This window comes from Dromaius novaehollandiae, chromosome 15 (genome assembly GCF_036370855.1).
Source record: "Dromaius novaehollandiae isolate bDroNov1 chromosome 15, bDroNov1.hap1, whole genome shotgun sequence".
Classification (NCBI taxonomy): Eukaryota; Metazoa; Chordata; class Aves; order Casuariiformes; family Dromaiidae; genus Dromaius; species Dromaius novaehollandiae.
Genome location: NC_088112.1, coordinates 10,563,475 through 10,590,150, shown reverse-complemented (window position 1 = coordinate 10,590,150; position 26,676 = coordinate 10,563,475). Strand labels below are relative to the sequence as shown.

The 26,676-nt window shown below is 44.5% G+C and overlaps 2 protein-coding genes and 1 long non-coding RNA gene across 7 annotated transcripts in view; 2 read left to right on the top strand and 1 right to left on the bottom strand.

Moving 5' to 3' along the window:
- Nucleotides 1–5,680: 5,680 nt before the first annotated feature.
- LOC112994360 (E3 ubiquitin/ISG15 ligase TRIM25-like) lies at nt 5,681–21,071 on the top strand. Of its 3 annotated transcripts, none has more exons than XM_064520878.1 (8): nt 5,681–6,429; nt 8,414–8,509; nt 9,811–10,044; nt 10,161–10,183; nt 11,396–11,532; nt 12,044–12,074; nt 13,104–13,202; nt 20,972–21,071. In XM_064520878.1, exons 1-7 carry the CDS (start codon nt 5,809–5,811, stop codon nt 13,171–13,173), a joined length of 1,212 nt encoding a protein of 403 aa, XP_064376948.1. In that variant the 5' UTR covers nt 5,681–5,808; the 3' UTR covers nt 13,174–13,202; nt 20,972–21,071. The 3 variants fall into 3 exon arrangements, with proteins under 3 accessions (XP_064376948.1, XP_025974439.2, XP_025974438.2); XM_026118654.2 differs by lacking the exon at nt 20,972–21,071 and adding an exon at nt 13,992–18,262; XM_026118653.2 differs by lacking the exon at nt 20,972–21,071 and adding an exon at nt 13,543–13,951.
- On the bottom strand, nt 20,394–22,651 carry LOC112994361 (uncharacterized). Its single transcript, XR_010391730.1, has 2 exons — nt 22,303–22,651; nt 20,394–21,733 (listed from the first exon to the last, which is right to left on the bottom strand). It is a non-coding gene; the product is annotated as an uncharacterized LOC112994361 (long non-coding RNA).
- Nucleotides 22,483–26,676, top strand: part of SLC26A2 (solute carrier family 26 member 2) — an 18,260-nt gene continuing 14,066 nt past the window's right edge. The window contains exon 1 of one of the 3 annotated variants that reach the window (XM_064520875.1): nt 22,483–22,822. Coding sequence is in view for 1 of the 3 variants with exons in the window: in XM_064520876.1 (XP_064376946.1) it covers nt 25,730–25,792 (63 nt within the window). In the remaining 2 variants the exon portion in view is untranslated. Of the gene's footprint in view, nt 22,823–24,262; nt 25,793–26,676 lie in introns of those variants that run through there. The other 2 variants (XM_064520877.1, XM_064520876.1) reach the window with 2 other exon arrangements.

Here is a 26,676-nt window from a genome sequence, read left to right as displayed (position 1 = left end):
TTAGAGGAGGCAGTAAGCACATAAACTGTTTTTCCTCACCCCTCTTTAAAAGAACAAAAGGTAATGTATCAATAAAAAGATTTCAACACAGAATAAGCATGTATAGTAACAAGCATAGTGCAAGAACTGCTACCTTTTAATCTACCATCTAATACTGGTGCTGGTGAAAGCAGTCTTTAGAGGTGCTTAAGTCTCTGCAAAGGTAAAGAACTCATATCCCAATTACTGCTGGCAGTGTTTAGTAGTCAAGTGCCAGATGTTGGGGAAGACCAGTTGTGTCCCTTGGCCTTGGACAACTTGGTATGTCATATGTAAAGGCACTAAGTTACTAGTTACTTCTCTCAGCCCAGAAAAGACCAGGTGCTTTTTTGAGTGAAATTTAGCTTGTGGAATGCAAGATCCTGCCCCTGACAGCCTTGAAAACTTTAAAAGACCAGGTGGCAGATGTAGAGGAATCAGCTGGCAAAACTCTTCAAAGAGATACATGGGGACCTAGATAAGGACCAAAAAGAAAGTCCTTGAAAGTCCTCAGTCATAATGAAGCACAACAGCTTTCTCAGATTCCGATGGAGATACAAAAATACAAAGAAGAGAAAGACGCAGCCAGCCATGATATACAGGAGCTGGAGGCTCTGAGAGGGCAAAAAGACTGGATTCTTTTCATTAAGGTACATAACAGCATCTCCCTTCCCCGAGATACTCCAATTATTTGGGCTGGCCTTGCTCTGCACAATAGTAATTCTACCTTGAAAATGTCTTTTATAGGTTTTTGAAGCAATTTGAGACAGGTAAGCTCTTCACCAGATGGTCTATTATTGCATTTTACCTCCACTTCTAATGACTAATGCTCTAACAGTCCTGGGCTGCTAGCTCATTTTGCATACGCTGTAGGCAAGCACCTCTCGGTTTCCTGCTGGTTGCCCATTCAGCATGCATATTCTGAACCTGTCTTAACCAGAGACCTGGAGAAGCCCAAATATGTTAACTGAAGTCATGTGTGAATCTTCAAATACAATGTGGCTTATTTTTCTGTACCCTCCACATCTGCCCTTGAGACACATTCTGAGGGGAGTTCCTGAATATTTACGTCCCTGTGTGGGCATGCAAAGTATGGATGAACTCTGATATCCTGAATCTTCTTCCATCCTGCATTTCTGTCTGTGTTGGGCAGATGGACATCTGTAGTGCTTGCACTCTCCAGCTGCTTCCTGATGGCCCTGAGAGTGTTAGTCCCATGCTGGAAGGGTGAGATGACATGGTGCTGCTGTTGTGCTGAACCAGCCTGCCACTCCATGAGCGTTCATAAGCGAATGCAGCAGAGGCCAAAAAGTGCTATATGACACTAGTAGCAGAGAAGCTGAGAGTGCAATATTCATTGCTTTCCTCCTGGGTCATTCTCCTTGTGCCTGCCCTGTGCTGTTCCCACAACACAGTCCACTGCTGTGTGCACACAGGTTGCCCCATCCTGACCTTTCCCCATCCTGCAGTTCAGGTGCAGCAGTTGCATCTTTGCTGTGATAATGCAACACTTCATGTTTGCTCTGCCAGAATCTCAGAGGCTGCTTCTGATGGCTAGTTGGCTTTTGCCATGTGAACTTGAGGACTATAACTGTAGATTTGAACCATAGCTTGTGTGCTGGTGAAAGCTGGGGCTGAGGTGGCTGAGATGCAGTCCTCCAGGGAGAGAAAACTATCCATTGAGTGAACTTCATCCTAGTGATGTAGAAGAGTTTTGAGTTCTGGGGAAGGACTGGTCAGAGGGGGGGTCTTAGGTAAGGCTGCAGAGGGCCTGAGGTGGGACAGAAGCTGCTTTCTTTGTTTTCCTCATAAAGCCCAGCTGTGAAGTAGGAGATGCAGTTCTCTGCTCAGGGATGTTTTTTTCCACAACTTGCTGCACTTTTGATGCCTTTCTGAATGTTCTAAGAGAAATAAGGCAGTTCCTAATAAAGCTGATTCAAACCTGCCAGTGCTGCTCATTATTTTGGATTAATTAACAGAGACTATTCTAAGGCTTTTCCAGCAATTCATCCCAGAGATGCAACTCTTACTCAAAACACCACCTGGAAAGTAACCATTTCACTAAGAGAGAGAGAAGATGGAGAAACCAGTGGAACATGTTTAAGAACGAACGGCCTATAGTAAGACAGCAAGCTTGCCAAGGACATCTCTAAGAACTAATTGCTAACACTATACTTGATTATTTTCTCTTGTGAACATAAAAGGAGAACTTATTTTGGGCTTTAGCACTTTGGGACATGATTTTAATATGCCCTTTTAAAATAGGCTCTGGGTAAAGAGATGCAGATATCTTAGGAATTTTGTAGGAGGATTAAGAGAAAAGAACAGCAAATTATCTCTTGTGTCTGTAGCATCCAAGTTATGTAACTTTGATTCAATGCATGGGAAAAGCTGAGAACTCATAACAACAGAAGCAGGTGGAGTTTGCCTTAAGATGTAAATACTCAGCTCTTTCTATGTACTGTCTTGATGTTGTGTGCAGTGGCATCCTTGTCCAGTTGAACTCAATGAATGAGAGTTCCCTTGTTACTGCCCTCTTGACCATGCTTGATCCCTTGCTGACAGTGAGCCTATGGTCAAGACCTGCAGACAGCTGGGGTGGGAAGTCACTGTGCAGAGTACGCGTGACAGTGTGCAGCACACACTAAATTGGCCTGCCATGTGTCTGGGCCCTGGGTGTATTAAGAAGCACACCATGATCAGGGCCACTCCTGAGCTCAGTCTCTAAGACCTCTGTAAACATAATCCAGACCTCATCTGGCTTCTCACTATAAAAAGCCTCAGATCCATGTTTTTGTAAGTATATACCTCATTTGAGCAATTTCAGGGTTGCCTGGTGACTGCTGTTGTTTCAGCTTCCTGAGAGGAAAACATCCAGAGCAGAAAATGCTGCAGTATTGAAATGCATTATCTGCAAGGAAAAGTTTGCATAAAAGCATTCAGCAAATTCCTGAGTGTAGAATTAACTTTTTGTGACTGTTCACACTAGGAAGTTTGGAGAGTTCTGGAAAATGACCTCAAATGATCCTTATCAAACTAGTATTTGCAAAATGGCCATGCTGTTGTTCATAAATTACTTGTGCAGGGAATTTAATCTGGGGAGTTTTTAAAAATGCCTAATGGAGTTCCTCAGGATAGTGATGGAAAGCTAAAATCTTGTAGTTGCTCTATTTGTAGGGGGAAAAGGAATTGTGAAATATCACATTTCAGAAAATGCTGCTATTTGCCCCCTTTAGAATTATATATATATAAAAGATATATAAACCACAGCATTTCATACATATATGGTGTACATATGTATATGTATACACAAAAATATAGCATTTCTCAAAAGGCTGGCACTTCTGGGAGATGGACACCAGTCATGGAGAGTGTTGGAGACTAGAAGTTGCGCATCCTTCTTTTAACTCCTACCTGCAAAAAAGTGGCAGACGTCTCTGTGTGTTCCTCGATGAAACAGTGATCACAGAACAGAACTTGCAAACAGCCTGCAGTGTGATCAGGGTCGAGCTGGACTGCACAGGAGATAGAGTGTCATTTTATACTGAGTCTGTCAAGGATGGAATATCTGCTGGGAACCTTAGGCTTATAAAAACAGTAGGCATTCCTTCAAAATGTCCTGTCTCTGCTAGCTCTGGCCTGTCTGCAGGCACTTTGACACTCTTGTAGTGATGTGCAGGCAAAGCTGTTTTATATTACTGGGTCTCAGTTCTGTATATATCAGGACTGCTGCTGCACAGAGGCTCTGTGCTAATCTGATGTATTTGCAGCTTGGGTTGCAAGAGGACAGGGAGTGGGCTGGCCCATCATGGAGCTGTAAGAAGATTCAGATGTCCCAGCAACAACTGGCTGAAATGAATGAGAAGAGAATGGGAAAACTTCTTTGGAAGGGGTCCTGTATCACTAAATGTTTCTTATCAGGTTTTCAGAAAACCAGGCAAGATCATTCTTTTGTGTCTGCTGTATAACTATAGGAGCAACAATTGCTTGCATGACATGTCTGTGTGAGGGCAAGGCCATTATGGAGTCTGTCATAATGCTCTGAGGCTTATTGCAATGGCTCGTATATTATTTGTTCTGATAATCATGATATACATACTGTTAAGTCGTACTTTTTTGCTCAGCTGTATAGATTGCTGTGTTGGCTGCATGTTATTAAAGTAATTTAGTTTACAAAATTCAATGGTAATTTAGTTTATAAAAATGTTTATGGCGTAACATTAACTGCTACAGAACTAGCAAGCGACAATGCTGATCTTTGCTCCTCTGCATCAGCTTTTACCTCTGGCCTCTCCCTCCTGTCCTGCATAATCTAAGCCATCCATTACAGAAGCTAGTCTGGCCTGAGAGATGAGTAGATATTAGGGCCCAAGACACCTGGTTTCCTTTACTCTCTACTGCTATCACTCTCTGTGAGTTCTCTGTATATCACTTATGTAGTTCTTGTCTCAATTTTAATTTCTGGTACTATAATAATACTTATGAACGCTTGCTGAAGGACTCTGAGATCTTCAGAAATTAAAATGTTGTATTGAAGTCAGGTATTGTTGTGGATTTATCTACCCAGCCCATTTTGTGTTAGTTGTGACTAGGTGGACTAGCTTTGCTTGCAGGAACCGCACTGTACTGGATAGGAGCTCTCTGTGAAATATGAGTACCTCAAGCATTACAACAATCTCGGGGTAGGGGCTGCTTTCAAAGTTCCCTGTGCCCTGGGTAAGGATGTATATACTCCTAGCTGGACTGACCTTCCCTGAAAGCTAGGCAAAACCTCATAGCAAAGGGAGTAATAAAGAGAAGAACTCTTCTGCCTCTAGCCTGTACCATATGGGGCTTGAATTAGTTCATGCTAATCATAGGACTGTGTGATATTATCTATCCAAACACTTCGGAGAGGAAGAGATGCCCCTTGTCCTTTTTTAGTCTTAGAAGAAAGTGGCTCTGTTTTGTCTTTTGCTTTCTCTACACAGAAATACTATGAAAAACAACATGTGTACAGGTGGGTCTCAAATGCCCGCTTTTCCTAAACACGCATGTGCAGGCTCTGCCTTGCTCTGCGGTACTGCTGCTCTGCCTGGTCTTAGGTAACAGGGGCACCCAGTGAGGTGATCCCGCGTGTGCTGCGTTACGGGGATAGTCCTGTCCTACGGGCCCTTTCAGTGAGGCTTTGTCAGGGCTCCCATTTCCTTGTCAGATGGATGGAGGCAGGAGACCAGCCCCAGCAAGTCCTGAAGAGCTTTTACAGTGACTTGTGTCTATTTTACCTTTGGGGGAGCATTTGTAACTGCTGTGGAGAAGGGCAAGAAAAGGGTCAAACAACAGAGAGGAAGGTGCTAGCTTATCCCAGCCAGGCCTCATAATGTTCTCAGCTGCTTTTCTCTTAAGTTTGCTCCCCTTGGCCTGCAATGGAGCATGTTACTAGGAGGTGTAGGGCAATTTTTCAGTCTTTTTCCATGTCTGTAAATGCTGCCCTAGCACCATCCTGCTTCCACCAGTGTGTTGGGGGGCTCACACGCAGAGTGGTGGTGCCTGAACAGTGCCCTTAAACTGCAGAAACCACTCAGTAAGTGACAGCAAAAGCTGAAAGTGGCTGCTGAGCCCTGGAGAGGGTCAGACAGGAGGAGATTGCAGACCTCCCTTTGCCTTCCTGTCACATGGGAGGGAGGGCGGCCCTGCAGACGGGAGGGCGGCCCTGCAGCCTCTGGGCTGGTCTGCGAGTCTGGCACAAAGCCACAGGCTTCTTTTCAGTTTCATTTCTCGCAGACTGGCTAAAGCATCATTTCTGCAGCCATGGCAAAAGCTAAGGAAGAATTTGGAGGGGTTTCTAGCCTAAAAGATGAACTCAGCTGTCCCATCTGCCTATCTGTGTACAGAAACCCAGTGTCACTGAGCTGTGGTCACAGCTTCTGCAGGGAATGCATCCAAAGGGCCCTCGGCGTCCAGCAGCAATCCAAGGCCTCTTACTCCTGCCCAATGTGTAAGAGCCAGCTAGAGCCCATGCTGGAGCTACAGAAGAATTTCCAGCTATGCAGCATCGTGGAGACCTTTCTGGCCACCACTTCTGAAGGAAAACAGGGCAAGAGCTCTCCAGAAGAGAGGAAGATGGTTCTCTGTGATTTTTGCCTTGATCAACCCCAGCCAGCAGTGAAAATCTGTCTCACCTGTGATTCGTCTTTGTGCCAGGTCCATCTGAACAAACACAATGCCAAGGCTTCACGTGTCCAGGACCATATCCAGGTAGAGGCCGGCACAGGCCACTCTGTGGAGGAGAGGAAGTGTCGGGAGCATGGCAGGCTGCTGGAGTGCTTCTGTGAGGACGAAAGGGAGTGTATCTGTGTGCTGTGCTCCATTGCGGGGTCCCACATGGGCCACAGCATCGTCACCCTCAAGGAGGCACGTGACAAAGAGCTGGTAAGAGGCTTTCCACCCAGCCCGAGCGCCGTTTGTCCACACCTCCTGGCAAGGGACTGGGGGGAAGAGGGGGATACCGAGGGGGTGGCAGGAAGGCTTTCACAGAGAAATCGGGGAGGCAGGCAATGCCTCGGGGGATTTCAGCCTTCGCCCCAGTGGCGACTGGTCCATTGTGGTGCAGTTTGCCTTTCATTATCACCTGTGGGTTGCCAAAGCAACCTCATCCATGAGGATGAAGGGCAGAGGAAGGCCTTGGGGCTGCCTGGGACCAGGGTGGGAAAAGTCTGTAACACCAGCTGCGGGCTGGGACGCGCAGCGTTTAGACGAACGTGTGTATGTGTGAGAGAGAGCAAGCAAGAGGCGCGGGCCCCTTTTGGGTAACGCCACCGACGTGCATGCCGGTCTTGTGCACTCGGCTCACCACCACCTTCCCGGCTCACCTGGTGGCCTGCAGGGATGAAGAAGTTTCTCGCCGTGCGGAGCCTTTGTGAACCGTGTTACCCTCCGCTGAATTTTGGGTTGGGAAACAGGTTTTCCCACTCAGGGCACTTCCCTGGAAACACGTCGGCTCCCCGCCCCGGATCTCTTGGGAGCTCGAGGCTCCCCTGGAGCGCCCAGGTCCCTCCTGTGAACCCAGGTGCTGGCCTCGTAACGCTCCACGCTCAGCAGAGATCGGGGGGATATAATGTGCTCGCTACGCTCAGTTGCTGCTGTCCTTTTGAAATTTCTGGTCTCAGTTTACAACCAAAAAAATACATCTTGGAGGAACTGTGTGTGTGGGCAGGAAGAGCCCAGCTCCCTCTGGGCAGAGGACAGGTCACAGCCTCCTAGGGAATCAGCAAGAAACATCCTTTGGGGTTATCTGTTTCACAAACTAACTTTATCCCCCAAGGTAGGTACAAAATACCCAGGGCTCCTGAGCAGTAGTCTGTGTTGAAAAACAGTCATTTCCTCTGTCCCTGGAGCTGGTAAAAGAGCAACGCTGTCCTGTTTCCAGGCCACCATCTCTGTGAGCAAGCTGAGATCTCAGCAGCAGTATTTGTCTTTTGAAAAAATTCCACTAATAGCCAAGGAAATCAGGAATGCAGCTCTGCAGGAGGAAATGTAGAAGGGTTTTGGTGAGAGGAAGGAACCAATCGAATTTGATTAGCTGTCTTTTATTTTTTCAAAAGTTAACATTTTCCAGCTGTGACAAATATCTCACAGAAAACCTAAACTTTCTTGCATCATTTTTATTAAAGGGACAGGAGAAGCTGGGATGTGGCAGCTGTGCCTGTCAGTGGCCACTAACAGATACTTCACTGCTGAAGGCGGGTGAGGAGTCCCAAACAGGCCACAGCCCAAAAAATAATATTCGGAGATTGTTTAATCCCTGAGGAACAAAGTTTAAGATCCCTTCTGAAATGTGCTGTCATTCATTACAGTAACATTCAATGATTGTGATATCCATTAAAATAAACATCTGTGTGAGTCGAATACCAGTGTTAGGCTGATCTTACGCAAAGATGGTTGCTTATCTTATCCTCAGTTCCCACAAATGCTGACAGATGTTAAACTGAGGATCTGGATTACGTTAGGCACAGGTGGAGATTTTGGCAGGAACAGAGCTGTAACAGAAGAAGTGAAATTTTCTTCACTCTATTTATTTATTTAATTATTATAAATAAACATAATTTATTTGTTTAAAGTGAAATTTATTTATTTATTAACCTACTTCATCCTAAGTCACACATACATAAAAATTAAACATTGACTTCAAAGATTCCAAGAATCACATCAGTTTTCCAGTTATGCCCTATCTTTATGAGGAGGAAAGTAAACATAGTTTATATAGGCCTCACTGTAAAGAAATCAATACTTATGACAGCAGGTAGATAAAAATCGTGCGTGCCATTTCATCAGCTCCATAAACTGCCAGTCTATTTTAAAATTACCTGTGCTGCTTCCCCATTATAAATGTTAATGCTCTCTTTCCTTCTACCAGGGTGTTCTCGCTCGCACCGTCGAACAGATGCAGGAAAACAAAAGCACTCTAGCTAATGCCTTGGAGGAACTGCAGAAAAGTGAGAATCAGCTCAAGGTTTGTGTCCAAGTCACCCCGAATCCAGGGCATCTTCTTTCATGATTTATAAGAAATAAATGATGGCAACTAAAACACAACTAAAACATCTTCTTCAGCAAGGTGTTCTAGGAGATGCAGCTGTAAAGATACTCTAATAATAACTAAAAATATCAGGCATGCCCCAGGACAGGGCCCGACAGCTGCCCGTGGTCGCGGCAGTGCCGTCTGGCAGCAGTTTCAAGCCGGGTCGTGCAGTGCCGCCATGGCTGCCTCCGCGGGAGGAAGGCCGCAGACAGCCCCGCTGCAGCGCTCGGTGCCGCCTTTGAGAGCTGAGCCCAGGTGCTCAGGGCCACTTGCGTCCACAGTACCTAAAGGGGAAGGCCAGAGCCCAGACCCAAATTTCCTAGCGCGAGGAGGCAGCTGCTCCCTGCAGCGTGAGCTGGACCAAGGACCACCATGGTGCAGTGCGGAGGGGCGTTTGGGTTCGGACCTGGGCTGACGGGAACGATGTGGCTTGTGCTGCCTTCCTTGTCCTGCCTCAAACCACTGGGGAACAGTCAAATCAATCCTCTGCAATTCTACTTTATTTTGATAAGGGGGTTTTCAAGTCTCAGGATCACTTACAATACTTAATTTATCCTTGCAATGCTCCTTATAAAAAGTACTAACTATTATTAGTAGTAGATCTACAATATAAATAGGTAAAGTGAGGAACAGAGAAATTTCTGGGCTAGAACAATGGCGGATTCAGGAAGAAAATTCAGGTGTCCTCTTGGTCCTTTTTGGACTATATATGCAGCCAACAATTAGAGAAATGGATGAGCAGAAAGAGATACGGTCCAAAGTGGGGAAAACACTGTTGTAAGGAACCGGCAGAATTCAAGCTTTCTCCTGGCAGCCCAGCATAGCCACACAGAAGGAAAAAGCTGGTAAACGCTACAATTTAATGGGGTTGCGTGAACCAGGCTGCAGACCTGGCAGACTTCCAGTCATCTGCAGGCCACACTTCATACGTATCAGTACACATTGTTAAAATTTTCTTCCTGTTAATAAAAGCACCTTGAGTATACAAGTGGGGTTTTCAGTGTGAACCAATGCAGTTCTCACATTGCTAGCTGAATTTTATCAGATTTTGTTATTATACCAGGATAATTTTCATAATCCTCTGTTTAATCAGATACTCTAAGTGAATGCTTATTGTCTGCTTCCTTCTAAATGCAGTGCAAAGGACAGATACAATCCTAATTAACAAACAGACACACTAAGCTGAATTGTTGAGTTCCTGAGCCAGTGCATCATTTTCTTATCTGTTCTTTTAGACCAATACGAAAACTGTGACTTCTCAGCTGGTGAATCTGTTTGAAGAGATCAGGGCAGAGGTAAATCAGAAAGAGCAGCAGATCCTGAGTGACATCCAATCCAATGAGGAAAAACAATTGTCAGATATTACTGTCCTGAAGAAGGAAATGGAACAGAAGCGAGATGAGGCTGCACAGCATCTTCAGTCTTTGCAGAAGATGAGAGAGCAATCAGATGCTTTCCTCTTCCTCAAAGTATGCAGCAGCATTCCACTTTTCCTCATCAATATACGCATTTCTCAGCCGGCTGCCCTTTCTGGCCATCACACTAACAATTTCTTTTTCTTTTTTTTTTGCAATCCTCTTTGTAGGAATTTAAATTGGTACAGGATAGGTAAGTTCCACATGAAAACATTTGTTTTCTTCTTTAATAAAATATGGCATTGATAATTGGGGAGCTAAAACCACTGTCTGTGTCCCTCCATCCTCGCACCCTACACTGCAAACCTGTTTCTATTCCAGCCGAGTTAGAGTGCACCATGTCCACGCAATTAATGATAATGGAGACACATTTGCCTATCATTCCAGTGGTCCCTTTTAGTTTCAATTTTCTTTGTAGCTACATGTTTACTCAATTCTGATGAAAGCCCCTGACTTTTATTACAACAAAGATGGTTTTGCTAGAGATGAACACCATAGGGTTCAGTTACTGAGAAGAACACGCTCACTAGATGTGTGAGTGTTTGTTACACTGCTGCACTTAAGTCACAGTGTACAGCTTTTAGCTGCAGAGTTAACTGGCTCATTTTCCCATGGATTTTTGGTTCTGCTTGTGGACAGGTTTAATAGCTTAACGATTTTATTATGCCTTCTCTTGCAAGTGGTGCATTTAATTTATGACTTACCACTTCCTAATTGACGTCTGGGTGTCAGCTGTAACTCAAAAGTGCAAAACCATGCCAACAATAAGTTAAAGATCCTCTAAGGATTTTACTGCAGCAATAAACTCTTCAGTCACGTGAAGGGCTAGCTCTAACATCTAGCTGGATTTTAAGGTGTCATCTCTGTACCTTGTACAAATTAAGGCTGAATTTGAACTTGGATTGTGAGGATAACTTTGAATCACTGTGTACCTAGAGGCTGTGCTGGCAGCAGCATAGTTCATTACTCTTAGCTGTGCCACAAGTCACAGTCTAGCCTGTGGGATCAAAGTCATTTTCCAGAAGCCTGGACACCATTTAATATGTTTGGCATTTTCTTTCTATCACAACATGGGTTACTCTGCTTACAATAATAGTCCACCTGCAACAGATCAAACACTGTTCACACAAAAATATTTGCAAAATTGCTCCTCCTTTCCCATTTTCAGCATTTGAAAGTTCCCATCCAGGTCTAATAAGTATTGTCTAATAAATTGTTACTCATAAAAATTGTGACTCACATAACTTGCATAAAGAGACCTCTTTATGGGATACGCTGTATTGTCAAAGCATCCTCCTCTTTATAGAGTCCTTCCTAATTAATTGGGCCTGCCTAACATTAGAGTTTGTTAACTGTCGAATGCTAGATGGTTTTCGTTGATGAAATGACTGTCTGTGTGTCCTAGGATTGAGAATCAGAATTTCAACGTTGACCAGATGGAAGTGTTAGCAGTGGAAGTGCATCCAGACACAATCAACAGATGCAGAAGGCTGATGTGGGACTACACGACCCAGCTGGACTTGCTGATGCGGGAGGCGCACAGTAAGTGATCTGCCCACACCCACTTGCAGCACACAACTGACCCAGAGCAGAAAATGGCAAGCCATGGACAAAGTCCATCCAGTGAGCTGTGCTCAGATGCTGCAAATGTTGATTCTTTTATATGGGGTATGTGTGTGGCCTTGAGGGATCAACTGGGGATTTGAAGTAAGAGTGCAAGTAGGGTTTGGGGGCACTGAGAATACAGTGTGGGGATAGAGGTGAGAGGAGAGTGGAGGGGGCAAAAAGACCATTTCTGGGAATAGGAAAGAAAAAAATCTTCTTCTAACCCAAATGAGGCCTGCTTCTTCTCCTTTTGTCCTGGTTTTCAGCTCTCACCTGCCTCCACAGTCTTTGCATGTTCAATCATACTATTGAGAAACATCCCCTTCATTTGCCCACCTCCACCCCAGTTTAGATATATCCCTAACAATGAGATTCAAGTGCACAATACCAAGTCCCAATCTCGAAAACACTACCAGCTTTGTAAAACATTCTTCTTAACCTTTCTTAGGGGAACTCATCAACCAGATACAGCAGAACAGGTAAATCTTTTTCTCTACTTATGAAATGTTCCCTGCAAATTTCTCCAGTAGTTGTTCATTTAAGGACTGTATGTCCTGTGCTTCAATAATTTGGTCTCAAGAAGGGCCAAGCAGATTCTAGAAGGTCGTCCTTTACTTCCAAAGTGAAGGTCAGACCTGTTAACCTCCCTCATTTCGTTATGTCCAAGATGTGATTTGTGTTTTAAGAGGCACTAACATTCAGTGCTGTTTGTTTATAGTGGGATTTCAACTGATGATACCTCTTTAAAGTGTAAGTGTTCAAAAATACTAATTATTCTTTAGGACTCCGGCCTGGGCCTGTGAGTCTTGCAGAGAAAATATCTCACCTACAAATGTCAACAGCATTTTGTAGCATGTATCTCCTCTCCTCGACAGAGGTGAGACCAGCAGGAGGGCAGCCTCTGGGCACAGAGTACAGTTCTCAAAAATGGCAGTGGGCAGAAGTCTGTGGGAGTGCATGAGAGAAATCATTTATTTCAAGCCTGAGAGAGGGAGTGGTTCTGCTTCAGTACTCATTAAAAGTCTGAGCCTACTCCTAGGAAAGACCACAGAGGGGTTCCCATTGACTGAGAAGGAGCTGGAGCAAACCTAGTGCCTGAGAGAATTCCCAGAGAAATTAAAATGCTACAGGATATATTAAGTCTGTAAACAGTATTTCTCTTCAGATACTACTAGTTCAGTGCCCAGCTAGTGCTGATGGGTAGAAAATGGTATGTCTTTTCTATAAGCTCTTTGGTAAAAAATTAAGGAAAAAGGAATTTAAAATATTTTAATTGCTGCTTTTCAGCAACTAAATTTAAGTTTGCAAAGAAGCTTGCAAAATTCAAAATAAATTCTCACTTTTTCACCACTTTTTAATTTTGGAGGGAAAAAAACGCATTCTGCCAAACATTTCTTATAGCAGATTGGTGGTAAAATCTGAAAGAATGTGCTTGAGAACAGCTGTTTATCAGGGGTATTGAGGACAATGTAGTCCTGCCCTAAGTGCAAACATATTTGTATTAACAGATTCATTGGAAAGACTGGAGAATCAACATTTGATATTTTCTTTTACCAATCTCTGTATAACTTCAAATAGATGGAGAGCACAAGAGGCAAGAGATGCAGGTAAGCTATTAAAGGGAGTCTTAACTATACAGTGCAGCTTAGCAATATAGTTGCTTTCACTTTAATGTCCATTCAGCCTCAAATCCAGAAGTATATATTTAAATCAAAGTACATGGCTATTTATTTATCTTGTGAGCCCAGTTTTCTACAGACATATTAATGTCTATATTCTATGCAGAACCAGACACTTAAAACAGGAGGGAGAAGAAGTATTTTTTCTCTAAGCCAATGAAAAGCTAGAATTGTAATGAACTTGTCCAATAAGCCATTAGCATAGTAATAAAATTGTATTTTAATATTACAGTAAAGTGCATCTTTTCCCTCTTCTGTATATCTACAGTATAAAACCAACTGAAAGGATGAGTGTGTTAGAAGTAGCAGATGTGAACAAAGTAAATGGTCCACATATTCCCGGATATAAAGAAGAGATGAAAAAAAAATCAGAACTGAGATGGAAAGAAAAAGTTAAACACTCAAAAATGTCCTCTAATTCTGCATACTTTCCAAGCGTCTCAACCTCCCCCACATACCTACTATCAAAAGCAATTCCTGCAGCACATGCAAAACTGGAAAACAAGTGCTAAGAATTAACATGAGCATAGGAAAATCTCCAACTGCTGTTGGCTTTCAACGTGTGGACGGTTATCTCATAGTACTTATGGTATTTGTGTCCTATTAATTGCTATGATTTGTCCTCATCGTATGGTTGGACTGACAAAATAAATGGCTACATATATAGACAAGCAGGGCTGTTTGATTTTAAACCACTAACTGAAACATTGTTTGTAGATGGCTGCCATTGAAAGTTGTCCAGGACCACCTTCAGGACACATTTGGCTTAACACATTTAACACAAGTCATCTTTGTAGCAAAGAATTATCTTTGTATGAAACCAGCTTGGTCAGTCTCTAAGCCACATTCTAACACTTCTGCGACAGAAGACTCAGAGCACCATGCAAAATACCAAGGTCTTCAGTGTACAAAGATGATTTACTAGCTACTTCTCCATGAATACAGATATTCTCTTCTGATCAAACACATGCTATGCTTTCCAGATGTCGCCTTTATTGCATATGTTGATTGCACAGAGGGATTTCATGGGCACTACCAGTCAGATAGCTCACCCTTCACTGCTGTAGAGCCTAGCAGTGATTTGGATTTAACATATAGTTTCATAGCCTGGGTGTTTCTTCTCCAAACTGGTAAAGAAAACCACAAAAAGACAATAATGATAAAAAAAGTTCAACTGCAAACCAGGAGTGTCAACAAAAAAGCTTTTATGAAATCAAAGGCTACAATTCTTGGTGCTTTTATATAAATTAGGATTTGTGGATAGAAATATTAACATGAATATAATATATAGTAATGCTTTTCCAAAACAATTGCAAGGAGATTGCTAGAGATCTTTATAGAGAGAATCCACCTGGGTGTCACTAAGTGTGTCTTTAACTACACTGAGATTGTAAGCCACAGCCTGGAAAAGGCCTGACCCTGATATAGAACTTTATCCACTGGTCACTTTCCCTCTCCTTTTAGTGTGATAAAGGTATGATTGAATTCACCAGTTTTGGTCCCATTGTGGTATCACTTGTTTTCCCCCGAAGGCTACATGATGATGGGGCGTACAATGAGACTGGTAATCTCTTGCTGCCCTTACCAGTACAAGGAAATGTGTTATATTTCACAGAGGGTTGTGTGATTCATGGTCTGTGTTGGTGTTGATCTCCCTGCTTTGAGGATTTAAGAGTGATATACAGCCTCCTCAATACATGCACATACACATACCTTGCTGCTCCGGGCAGCCTCTATGTAATCTCATGCACTTCTAAGTCCCTCGCAGCCCCCTGGCAGCCTATAGTGGCAGTAAAGGTAGACTGGGGTGAGGGAAGTTGGACAATTGACAAATCCTTTCCAGAGCAACGAAAAATGTGAGCTCCATCTCCATAGCCACAGATCAGACTGGGCCCCAAAGCCTTCTGTGCTGGTTGAAAAGCGCTGGGCTTGGCAAGTTCCTAAATGACTCTAAATAAGAGAATCAGTCGCATTCCTCCATAGCCAAACTTCTTTGGCAGATAGCATTCCCAAATCTTCCTCGGAACCGAGGGCTGAGGCCCACTCCTTTAGCCTCCATAGAAGGTGATCTGGAGAGTTAATGCAATGGCATGTGATGCTTGATTCAGACAGTAACCAGGGGACTGTGACCAGATGCAGCTATTGCGAATCTTACATTCAAGAATTTAGTCTCAACTGCCTGCCAAAGGCTCCTCACATACCATCTTCTGCACAGAAAATATGCGACAGAGGAAAAAATATCAGGCAGATTCCCAGTAGGGCAAAAACAGTTCGCCTAGTGAGCTCACACAAGATGAATCACTTAAAATAAGACCACTTAGGATGAAGAAAATAAAACTTGGCACACAAGGAATGAAACTCACTTAACATCACAAATGGTCTTGGGAGAAAAACAGCAAACGCATCCAGTCTTCTCAATGACTTGTTGTTGCAGGAACAGTAAAATGCCTGTATCAGGTCAAGAGCTTTTCTTTTCATTAGTTCCACAGATTTGGTTTCTTTTGCCTCTTCTGAGGACTAAAAGGTGGAGAATTCTGGCCCTAAGAGGAAAGCTGCTGTCTCCACTGCTGGGCCATGTCTGGAGGCACTGCACAGTCAATGTAAAATAAGCAATAAACATTGCACAAGCACCACCATTCTCCAGTGTAGCTCCTGGTGGTCTCAGATTCTTGTTCCATTTCTTCAAGGCAGAAGGATTTTCATCATTTTATTTTGCAAGTGTACTGGATTGGAGGGATGGGTACAACTCTATTCCATCACTTGTGGTAATCAATATATAACCAGTTGTGGGAATTAAACGTAATAACCTCAGCAAAACCCATCTTAGATTTAGTGCAATGTCTCCCTTCCTGGCTTAAATGGACATGCCAGACTGTAATGGATCTGCAGCCCTTGGTCTGCTGCACACATCAATTGCCAGCATAGCGGAAAGTGTGTGGCCAAATTTTGGGAGCTCAGCAGTAGCTCAAGGTGACTTTGCAAATATTCCCTACTGTTCCAAGCCAGCAGGACACGAAGGACAGCTGCTGTCAACCACTCAGATGAGGCAAAAGAAATGAACCTGTCCCTTGGCACTTTTATTACCTAGGCTTCTCTCTATCTGCCAGGTAGTTATTGCTTTCACCCCAGGCAAAGGGACCATGACCAGCCAATGCAGTTTAGTGCTACTGCTGCAGATATCAAGTTACTGAACTGCTGCAAATCAGTATAGACAGTGAGAGATTTACTCAGCATATTATTTCAAGTAACTCCATTCCCCCAATCTCATGCGTATTCTAAGTTGATGATACTCAGGAAATGTCAGCACCTCTGTATCCAATTCTGAAATACCACTTTACTGTTTCCCCAGTGAAAATTATGTTACAAACACATGTTCCTGTGCCTCTGGCCACAGGATGTTATGAGAGAACTGGAGCATTACTTTTCCCTCTCTTTAGCAGAGTGAAAGAGCAACTAGCTGAAGGATGCTGAGCAGTTCCTGCACTCCTAGGCAGGGGGCCTCACCAGCCTGTTTCTGGATATATGGCTACCCCCTTGCTGACAAGCAGCTCTCATTTTTTTTAACACCATTTCTGACACTGTCAGGGCAGCAATGATATTTTCCACCGGCAGGATGAGGAACTAAGTGACTTCACCTTTCCCCTAATGCCAGCGTTTCGCTCCCAGAACTTCTGAGACCGTGGTAAAAATTTCTATGACCTGTTTAGAGAAGGCTCATCCCAGAAACAGTTCCCATACATGACTAATTCTCATGAATGGAGTCACATTCACCAGAGGCTATCAGAAAAGTGTGGACAAGAAGACAGGCAGAGGATATTTCTGGAGCAGGCCGGGTGCAGACTGATCATGCCTTACTGAAGAGCTCTGCAGCCCTCACTAGGCAATTCTAATGCTGCCTTTGGAGCACTCATCACAGATAATACAGTATCACACTAAGATTGAAATGCTTAACATAATAAAACCCAGGACCAACGTAATTTATTGACAAAAACAAAGATGATAATTGTCTGGATGGAACTTGCTTAGCATTTAATTTGGATGGAAGAGTGCCCATTGCTCTTCACTGCTAGGCTTATTAGACTAGAATTTGTGGCTGATGCAAAAATTTGCCAAAATGGAGTAAAAGGAGGTAGCTCTATTGTATGATAAATTAATGTGATCCAGAAGATAAGGACTTTGTAATTGCTGCTATATGGCAAAAGTAAAGGATTTCATTTCAAGTAGATTGAAAAATATATATTTTTCAATATTGACATAGGCTCACAAAGCTTTCAGATGAAAATTAATATCTGGGAAGGTAGATTTTCTGAGTTAGATATTAGTATCTAACTAAGTATTAGTGTCTAACTAAGCTGACAGTGCAGGTGTATTTTCCCATACATTTGGCCTAATGTATAGTATTAGCAAAGATATACTCCTCTGAATTTGAGACTAGTCATATTTTTAACATCTCATATATTGACCTTGGGGTGGCAAAAAGAGGCAAAAGATTAGATGAAAGCAGTGTAAGAAAATATTTTGGAGTCCAGTGATTATTTAACTAAACCTTCTATCCAGCAAGAATATGCTGAAAATTTTAACAGCTAATTAGCTTTTGATTCTAGGACACAACATTGGACTATGGCATATACTGAGAGCATAACAATTCTGTACAGATACTTGTATAGAACACACTCTTACTTGATAGCAATACAATTGTGAGATATGTAGTCCTGAGACATGGACAGAGCTTATTTCCTTTTGGTATCTTTAGGGCTACAGTATTTTGATTACCTAAGGACTCTGATTCATTGCAGCTTTGATTATTTATTATGCTCCTTTCCCCTTACCTGCTTCATTTTTATTTGGCATTTGTCTCATCTTTGATAGAAACCTTTAGAAGGGCAGAGAGTGAAGTAGTTGATTTTATGGCTCTTTTTTGCTTCTGCCAAGCATGATGTGGCTGAATTTGTAATCAAATACATAAATAAAATACTTTTCAAAAGCTAGGACATGCATCTTTCTACTTAGTCTGATGAGTTTTCCAAATACGGCAGACATACCATATCTAGACCTTTATGTGTCTGGCACTGGGGCCTTCTATGACCAGCAGGTTAATCATCAAACTCCAGGGGTATCACTTTGATTTTGCACATAGGAAAATATGGGATATCTTGAGGAAGATTGCTCTAAGTCCCCTGGCTGCTCCCCCATATGGCTGAGGTCCAAGAAGCTCAGAGTAGCTTAAGGTTTCTTCTGTTTTGTCCTCATTTTCCTTTACATTAACACTTGGTAAAATGCCATCAGTATGGCTGCATTCAGTGAATGCTGAATTAAAGAGGGTGCTTGCAGCAGGAGGGTTCCATGGTTGAGAGCCTGGAGACCCATGAGCAGACACTGGCATTTTTGTACATAGTCTCTTCATTTCAGCTCTTGATGCTTAACCAGGTAACAAGACCATGCTGCTAGTCCTCCCCTTAGTTTGGCTAGTACCTTATAGCTGACTGCCTCAATAATTTCTGTCTCATTATAAGAACCCCCTGGGAATTAACAGAGGGCAATTTGGCACATTTGCCTGATGGAGTCCCCTCATCAGAGGCAGGGCAGTGTCTCCAGGACTGGTGTTCACTGTCTGTGCAACCAGGTAGCAAAGAGACAGGAGAGGCTGAACCTTACCACTGGAATTTCCCACTCACTGCCACATTAATCAGACCCATCAAGCTAGCGGTGAAGGAAAAGCAAGGTCTCACCAAAGAGAACAGAAGAGGGTGCATAGGCAGGTGCAACATGTGTCTTTTAATCCTGGTTCACCTCTCACAAGAAATACCAGCTCTCCTTTTCTTGTGAGTGACTGAACAAGCTGCCCAAACAGGGAGGCAGGTTTATATCAGCTCTCATAAGCAGATAGACATCTGACTCTCTGGGCAACAAGTTAGGCAGTTCCCCCCTTCTCCATCTCCAAACTTTAAGCAACATTTTGCAAATCTGAGCCTGAATCTGAAGGGATGCCAATTGTACAAGGAAGGAAGGATAGGGAGGGAGAGAGAAAAGAACACATTTTTAGCTGCTTTCAGTACCGCCCACCTGTCCTGGAACAAAGTTGTATAGCCGCTAGGACATGACACAGTCTGCTGGAGCTGGGCTGTAGTAGGAGGATCCTACAGAAAGCAGCAGGAGTTTCCTCACACAAGATCTGGAGTTGGGGAAGCAGCCAAAGGCCTGCTTATTGACATTCCTGAGCTCAAAAGCTCAGACTGGAGAAAGCTAGTGACAGCAAATAATTGGGTTTACTGACTTCACTCTTAAGAATCCAAGCTAGGTGGTCAGAGGAGGAGGTCAGGAGGACAGTGTGCCTGCTGATGCCTTTTATGCCAAAGAATAAGCAGGTGGCCTAAAAGGGCAAAGAGCTGGGGGAAATCAATGAGTCAGTGGGTGCCTTTATCTGCTGACTGAGCAGAGCTAGAAGTCTGCAGAGGACCAGGGAGAGCTATTGCACAGCATGGTTATTGCAGGTCCAGAGAGGGAAGATAAAACCTTCACATGCAGCTGGAAGAGCACTTTGCTGAGAACCACAGGGAAAAACAGGACCATGTGAAAGCCGCTGGGCAAAAGAAATGGAGGAAGCGCTTCAAGACTGGGAGGTGATGCAGTAACAGTGTTCAAGAGCCAGACAAGAGGTTGCTAAGAATCATGTGCATGATGGAACAAAATGGGATTTTTGTGCCAAGTTTTTTAAGATTAAAAGACAGTGACAAACTGCTCTCTCTGGGGATTTGTTATCATAAAAATGATGGGGAAATCTCGAGATTATAGAGAAACAGAGGCAGCAGACTTGGCATATAACCTAAGGGAGATGGGCAGGTGGCACATGTTGATGTTTTTATACCAGCAAATCTCAGATTACAGTTCCTTGGCATGAGATTTTGGAGGATGTGAAATCCAGAGGCAGTTTTTTTCTAGGGCCAAAGGTTCTTTTAGCACAGAAATACATTAACTTTAAAACCTGATACCATATGGAGCTCAGAAAGAGGAAAGAAGCTAGAAGTTAAATGATTTACTTGTCTTAAATATTTGTTTTTTTTCCCTCACTTTTCAGAAAATCAGTGTACAGTGAAAAAAACCCCACAACAATCACAGTGATTCAGAAAAAAAAATAATGCCTGGAATTTTTTTTAATATCATTTTTTGTATTTGCTTTCCAAGAAAATATTGTCTCCTTGTTTCTTTCAAGATGACACAGTGTATTTGATGAGCCAAATTGTTCCATGGCCAATACCTCTAGAAAGACAATGAAAAGACTGTTTTGTGGTTTCTTACTAGGATTCTGTAGAGTCCCTACACAAAAGGCTGTCTCTTAATGCTTTTATAATAAATGCCCCTTCTCACAAGAATTAACTCTGCTAGTGTCGGAGTCACCATATACCAAATTCAGTTAAAACTCCCTAGGAAATCTCTGAAATTATTGGCAATTTAGAGCTGCTAATGCCTTTGACACTGGGGAAGAAGGACAGAGGGAGGTAGCTCTTTGTATCTGAGCTGCTAAATGAAGATTCTCTTACATAACTCATCATGACAGAACATTAAACATTTCTAAACATTAAAATACTTGCACCATACAAACAAATAATCAGTATAATTTGCTTTCATTTATGTTTAGTTTGATCGTGCAAGGCTAACTGGACACCTTTTTTCTTTCCTTTGCAACTCCTGACTTCTAGGTACCATTCATACCTGGTTAAAACCTTGGGGAAAGGATAAATGTTTACTGTTTGAATCTGGAGAATTACAGCCCTTAAATAGAAGAATTTTAGCATTCTCAGAACACCAAAAAATATGGACATGGAGTCTACTGCCTTGGAATTAGTGTCACTTTCTCCAATATTGATGTGCCATTTGGCAGCTCAAGGCTCCACCTGAAATGCAAATATTAGGCAATGTTCAGTTTCAGAGAATGTATGCTTTTCCGTGCAAACAGGGGAGGAGAGGTACACGGGGCTGGGTACAGCTCGTCTGAGCTTGACCCTGCATTCCAAAGGAATAAAAAGAGTACTGAACATTTGACTGAAAAGCTAGTATTTTTGAATACATAATTTGTCGAAGATCCTGTGTTCCTCATGTTCGGAAATGTTTCCAGATAGATTCAGATATTGAAGCAAAGAGTGCTGAAGGATTTTAAAGGACTGGCTATTTTTATGAATATCGGTGGTATCCTAATGCAAAATGAGGTCATTTTTCTTCAAGAAGTTGTTAAGATATCCTTAACTGTGATAGCCATCAAAAGTTATAGATCATTTTACCTGATAGTTGCTAACACATTATTCATCTTTCCACTTAAAAGAGTTAGTGTGACTTAATTAACTAAAACTTGGATTCTTCACTGCGGTTCCTTTGGCTTGTTTTTTTTTTGTGGTAAGGATTAGAATAAGTGAGTCACTCTTTGCAGTAGACTTTTTTCAGGCCTCTCGTAATTCAGAACATACCTGGAATGAATTAGAAAGTAAAAGCTGAAGCATTACTAGTGCCTTTGCAGTGGAAAGAGCCATGAAGTAAAAGCACAGACATACTTAACCCCTTATATTGATGACGAAGGAGTGTGCAGAGCAGGCAGGTAATAAGCTGCTTTAAAAGCGTAACCCCAAATATTAAGTGCCGTGTCTGCATGCCACGCGTGGCACGCACGGGAGGATGAGCAGTTTCCCATCAGCTTCACATCCCGTATCACCACTAAGGCTCGCCCCTCTGCAGCCTGAGTAACTCCCCTTCGTATCTTCTCCTCTGGGCCTCTGCCCCGTGGCGGTGTTCGCCGGGGATGAGGAGCCAGGCAGACCCGGGAGCCAGGACAGGAGGCTGCGTCCCTGCCCGGCCCCACCGCGCCCCCAAGGCCACCTCCGCCGAGAAGCCGCGGGGCTGGTTCGAGCTCGGCGCAGCCGGTGCCGCTGCGGCTGCTCCCAGTGAGCACGGGCCCCGCTTTCCCGACCCGCCCTTGGAGAGAGGGGCAGTTACGGGAGCCGCACTCATTACCACACGAGTTCCTGCAGTAGCTACCCACCTTCTCAAGGTTTTTCCTCGCAAGGCGGCCCGACCGCCGAGATGCGCTCTCGCGGTGCGGCCGCCAGCCGAGGCGGAGCGAGCCGAGGGCCATCGCCACCGCCCACAGCCCGGAACCTGCTGCCGAGATGCCGTGCGCCTGCCTGCCCCCGGCCCCGGCCCCGGCCCCGGCCCCGGCCCCGGCCCCGGCCCCGCGGGCGCTCCGCCACCAGCTGCCGGCGGCCGAGACCCGGGAGTAACAACAAGAACCGGCTTCCGCTGCCAGCGCGCCGCGCCGCGGCCCGCGCAGGCCTCGCCGCCCGGCCCTCCGCGGCGGAAGGGAAGCGCCGCGGGGCGAGGCGGGGCGGCCCGGCCCGGCCCAGCCCTCCGGCCGGCCCCGCCGCGGCCCCCAGGCCGGCAGCGCGGGGAGGCGGGCGGAGGCGAGGCGCCGGGCCGGGTCGGAGCCGCAGGGAGCCGCGCCGCGCCACGCCGCGCCGGCCTCGCTAGCCCAGCGTCTGCCCGGAGCCGCCGGCGGCCCCGTGGTGAGTGGGGCGCCGCGGCGGGGGCGAGCGGCGGCGGGGGCCGCGGTGTCTGCGTGGCGGCGGGAGGGCAGCGCTGGGGTGCGGGGGGCGCGGCGGGGCGGGGGGCGCTGACAGGAAGAGAAAATGAAAGCCGGGGCCGGGAGGAGCGTGCTCCCACCCGGGGGCAAGGCGGGAGCGCCCGCGGGACACGGGCGGCTGCTTCTGGAGGAAGCCCCGCTGAGAGGCTGGGGCTGGGTTTTGCGGAGAAGCAACACGGCGATTTCCCCTTCGTTTCCCCGAGGGCTGGGAGCTCTGCTGCCTTCCACAGTGATACACGTGTGCTCAGCAGAACTCCGCGATCTCGGGAATGTGAAACCTGCAAGGATTATTGTTTGCTCTACGTTTCCTGCAGATTTTCAGTTAAAAAAAAAAAGTCAGTTCTCCCCTATCCCGTGTAGACACTAGGTGTCTGTGTGAGGCTTCCCGTCCGGAGCGCGGTGAGCCCCTCGCACAAGGCTCTGCTGTGCCTGCGCGGCCCCACGGCTGCCTTTCCCATGCGGTTGGGGGGCTGCCAGCAGCCGGCACAGACCCGGCTCAGTGTGCGCTGGCATGAACTGCCGGGCATTTCCTGGGGGCAGCGCCTCCCCCGCGAGCCCCCCGTGCAGGAGCTGGGCATGAATGCGGCTTTCACTGTTCGGCTTCTCCAGCTCATGGTCAGGGCAGAAGGGGATCCTAGCGCAGGAATGAGCTGCGGAACACACTCTGTACCAACTCGCTGTAGCACGTTGGGCTTGGGTGGGAGCTGCTGGAGCGGGAGGCTGCAGCCCGCTATCTCCGAGGCACATCCACTCGGCGCGGGGCAGGGCAGCTCATCCTTTTTGAGGCTGGATGTGCAGCTGCTCTCTCAGGGATGAGATGCCTTTCCTAGAAGACCTGGTTATTGATCGGAAGTGCTGACTGCCCGCAGAAGTCCCATGCAGGAGGGCCGCGGGGGTCAGGGCTGCGTGGGACAAGCCGGAGGCATCCCTGCTCCTCAGCAGAGCTGACATCTGAAGTAGGAAGAGCTCTGACACTATAGGCAAGCAGGGATTTATTATTTGTCTTTAAGTACTGGGTGGCAGTGCAGGTTTTTTCTGCATGAGTTAATGTTTGATGATTATTGTGCAGATAGTAAGATATCTCAGTTCGCCAGTGTATTGCTTTAATGCAGTATTTAGCATATGTCTTTTTATGGCTCTCAGTAAGATTTCAGTAGAACTGTTTATGTGATTTTAAGTCTCTTGTTGAAATCTGTGCTTATAACATTTTGTTGGAGAATATTAAGGATTTTATCAAAAATCTGAATTTTATTCCCAGGTGTATACAATGCTATTCAAGTGGCTGTCTCAGTACTATCATGGCAATATTGAATTTCCTTGTTGATCCACAGCAATTAATAGATTATTTGCTAAAGGATAGGACTTTTGTCCAAAAAGAATAAGTGCAAACATTTAGTTATCAAAATGTTGTGTTATTCTTTCCTTTTTTCAATTTTTTAAAATTTTATTTCTATTCTTTAAGTGCTCATGACCTAAGTTTAAGCTTGTAATAAGGCATTTCATCGCTTGAGTGATCTTCGCAGTCCGTTGTTCTCTCACTGTCAAGGTGACTGTGTCCTGGGACAGATGAATGGAAACCCAAGCCAGCCCGAGCCTGTGCTGCAGCTACTGTTTCCAATAAGGCAGGCGTTAGGCAGATCCTGGTTAACCTCTAACATGTAACCGGGGCAGTAAGAGGCCCAGATGGGATCCAGAAATATTCTGTGAAAGTCCACAGGTCTCAAGAATGCAGTACTTCCCCGCGTCTGATTTTATAGCAGCTGCTTGAGAAACCTTACAGGGAGATATGGGAGATTTCTTCAGTTCTGTGGTTTATTTTTTTCTTCATATCATACATAAATTTTTTGTGGCAGTTAAACACTTCCTGAAGATCTTACACAGGCCAAAAGGAGCTGGTAAAAGTAAATTCTAGGTATACAAATAAGTTGTACGAAAATAGCAGCTTTCAAAGCAAATAAACGCAGGAGGTCCTTTTCCAAAATTAAATAGGCTGGGATAAATATCTTTCAGTATACTGAACCAAAGGGCTTTTACCTTTTTTTTTTTCTTTTTTAAGAACAAAATCCAGTTTCACTCAGCAAGTTTGGGCTGAATGATTACAAAAATAATACACAGCAACACTTTCAGGCAGAAAAGGGTGAAATGGGTGTTGAAAATTGTGTCATTTCTTAGTGCCCTTACACTGTGAGGGGCAGTGACGGTGTGATGAAAGGCCCTTTTCACACCACACAGAGAAAGCTGTTTTGCAGGTGAACACAAAGACCCAGTATATGTCCACAATTTACTAGCCGAAAGATTTTCAGTTAGAACATTTTTCTACTGTCTAGACGCAACCAAAAAACCCAGGTGTCGTCTAGCATGGAGACATTTTATGACACTGCACAGAACTGAACTGAACTATCTGGGTTTCATGTTTGAGTTTCCTGAGACATTACAAGTAACTCCCAGGTTTCAGCGAGCTGTCTAGATCTCACGGATGAGGAAAAGAGTTTTCATTACTAAAATCTTAGAAAATGAACTCATTTAAGTAACTTGCTACACATAAAAAGTAGTCTGGAGGTGGTTTTTTTTCCTCCAGCTTTTACAGTATTGATTTGATGAGCTTTGGATGAAAAAGATTCTTAATTTGTAACTGTGCTTGTAAAGTGAATAAAACTAAGCAAATATAAATACAAAATGTGCATATGCTGTATACTGTAGACACACGCTCTCATACACCATATGCACTTCATCCTCCCTGGGTAGTATTTGCTTTTTATGTATGCGCTATAAATAATCCCCAAGTGGGACTTTGCAGTATCCTAAGGGTGGGTGATATCGGTTGTCTGCAATGCAGGGCCGGCTGCTGGGAGTTCTGCCTTCTCCTCTAACCTTGATCCTTGTGTTCTCTTGGGTAAGTAGCTTCTTGCCACGTGCATTTCCTCCTTGTAAGGTAAAGATCATCATTCTTCATACAGCTATTCTGAGTCCATGGTTATGCTAAAGCACATAAAACATACCAGATTGGAAGGCATTAGCCAAGGAAAATGTGTTGTTATAAGGTACATGTAGGTATGTGATATAGCCTCCTGCCCATGCAGAATTACTTTAAGATAGAAGCCTGGAATAATTAAGGACTCAGGTAAGCAACGTTGAAGCTTTCTTCTCTTTCATTCTGTTGTGCTAGGTGATTGACTTGTATAAATAAGAGCAAATAAGGAGACCAATAAAACCATTTAAAAAATTACCCCTAAAAATGTAAATGAATTACAGTTCTGAGTAGACTAATATTTGGATCCAGAACTCATGGTTCGCTAAATTATAAGGGCCAGGACCAAAAAGAGGGCATAGGCACCAGAAATATGGGGCAGTATGGATCTAGTTTCCCCCAGCACATAACAGAGCATGGGTTATGTAGGTTATACTAACGGGAAGGCTGTGCAGACCTGAGCTTGGGCAGCAGATCCATCCCTGCTGATGCTGTGGTGTTACCTACAGTTCTGTGCCAGGGCGGTCTGTGTTTGAAGCACCAGTCCCTTTCAGTAGCAGTCCAGTAGTAAAGCAGTCCAGAGCTAGTAATGAGCGAGCTGGATTCAGTTATTTGAAAAGATATAGGAGCTTACCCACCAGAAAAAGACTTGCTGTCTCTGGATTTACAGTGAATGAAAACACCTTTTTGGAGACCCAGAGCGGAGCAGGAGCTAAGATAAGAATGCCTGCCTGGAGTATTTCTCCTATTTATACACATACATACTGCCTGTTGACTTTAGAGAGCCCTCCGCAAGCTGCAGCTTAGTA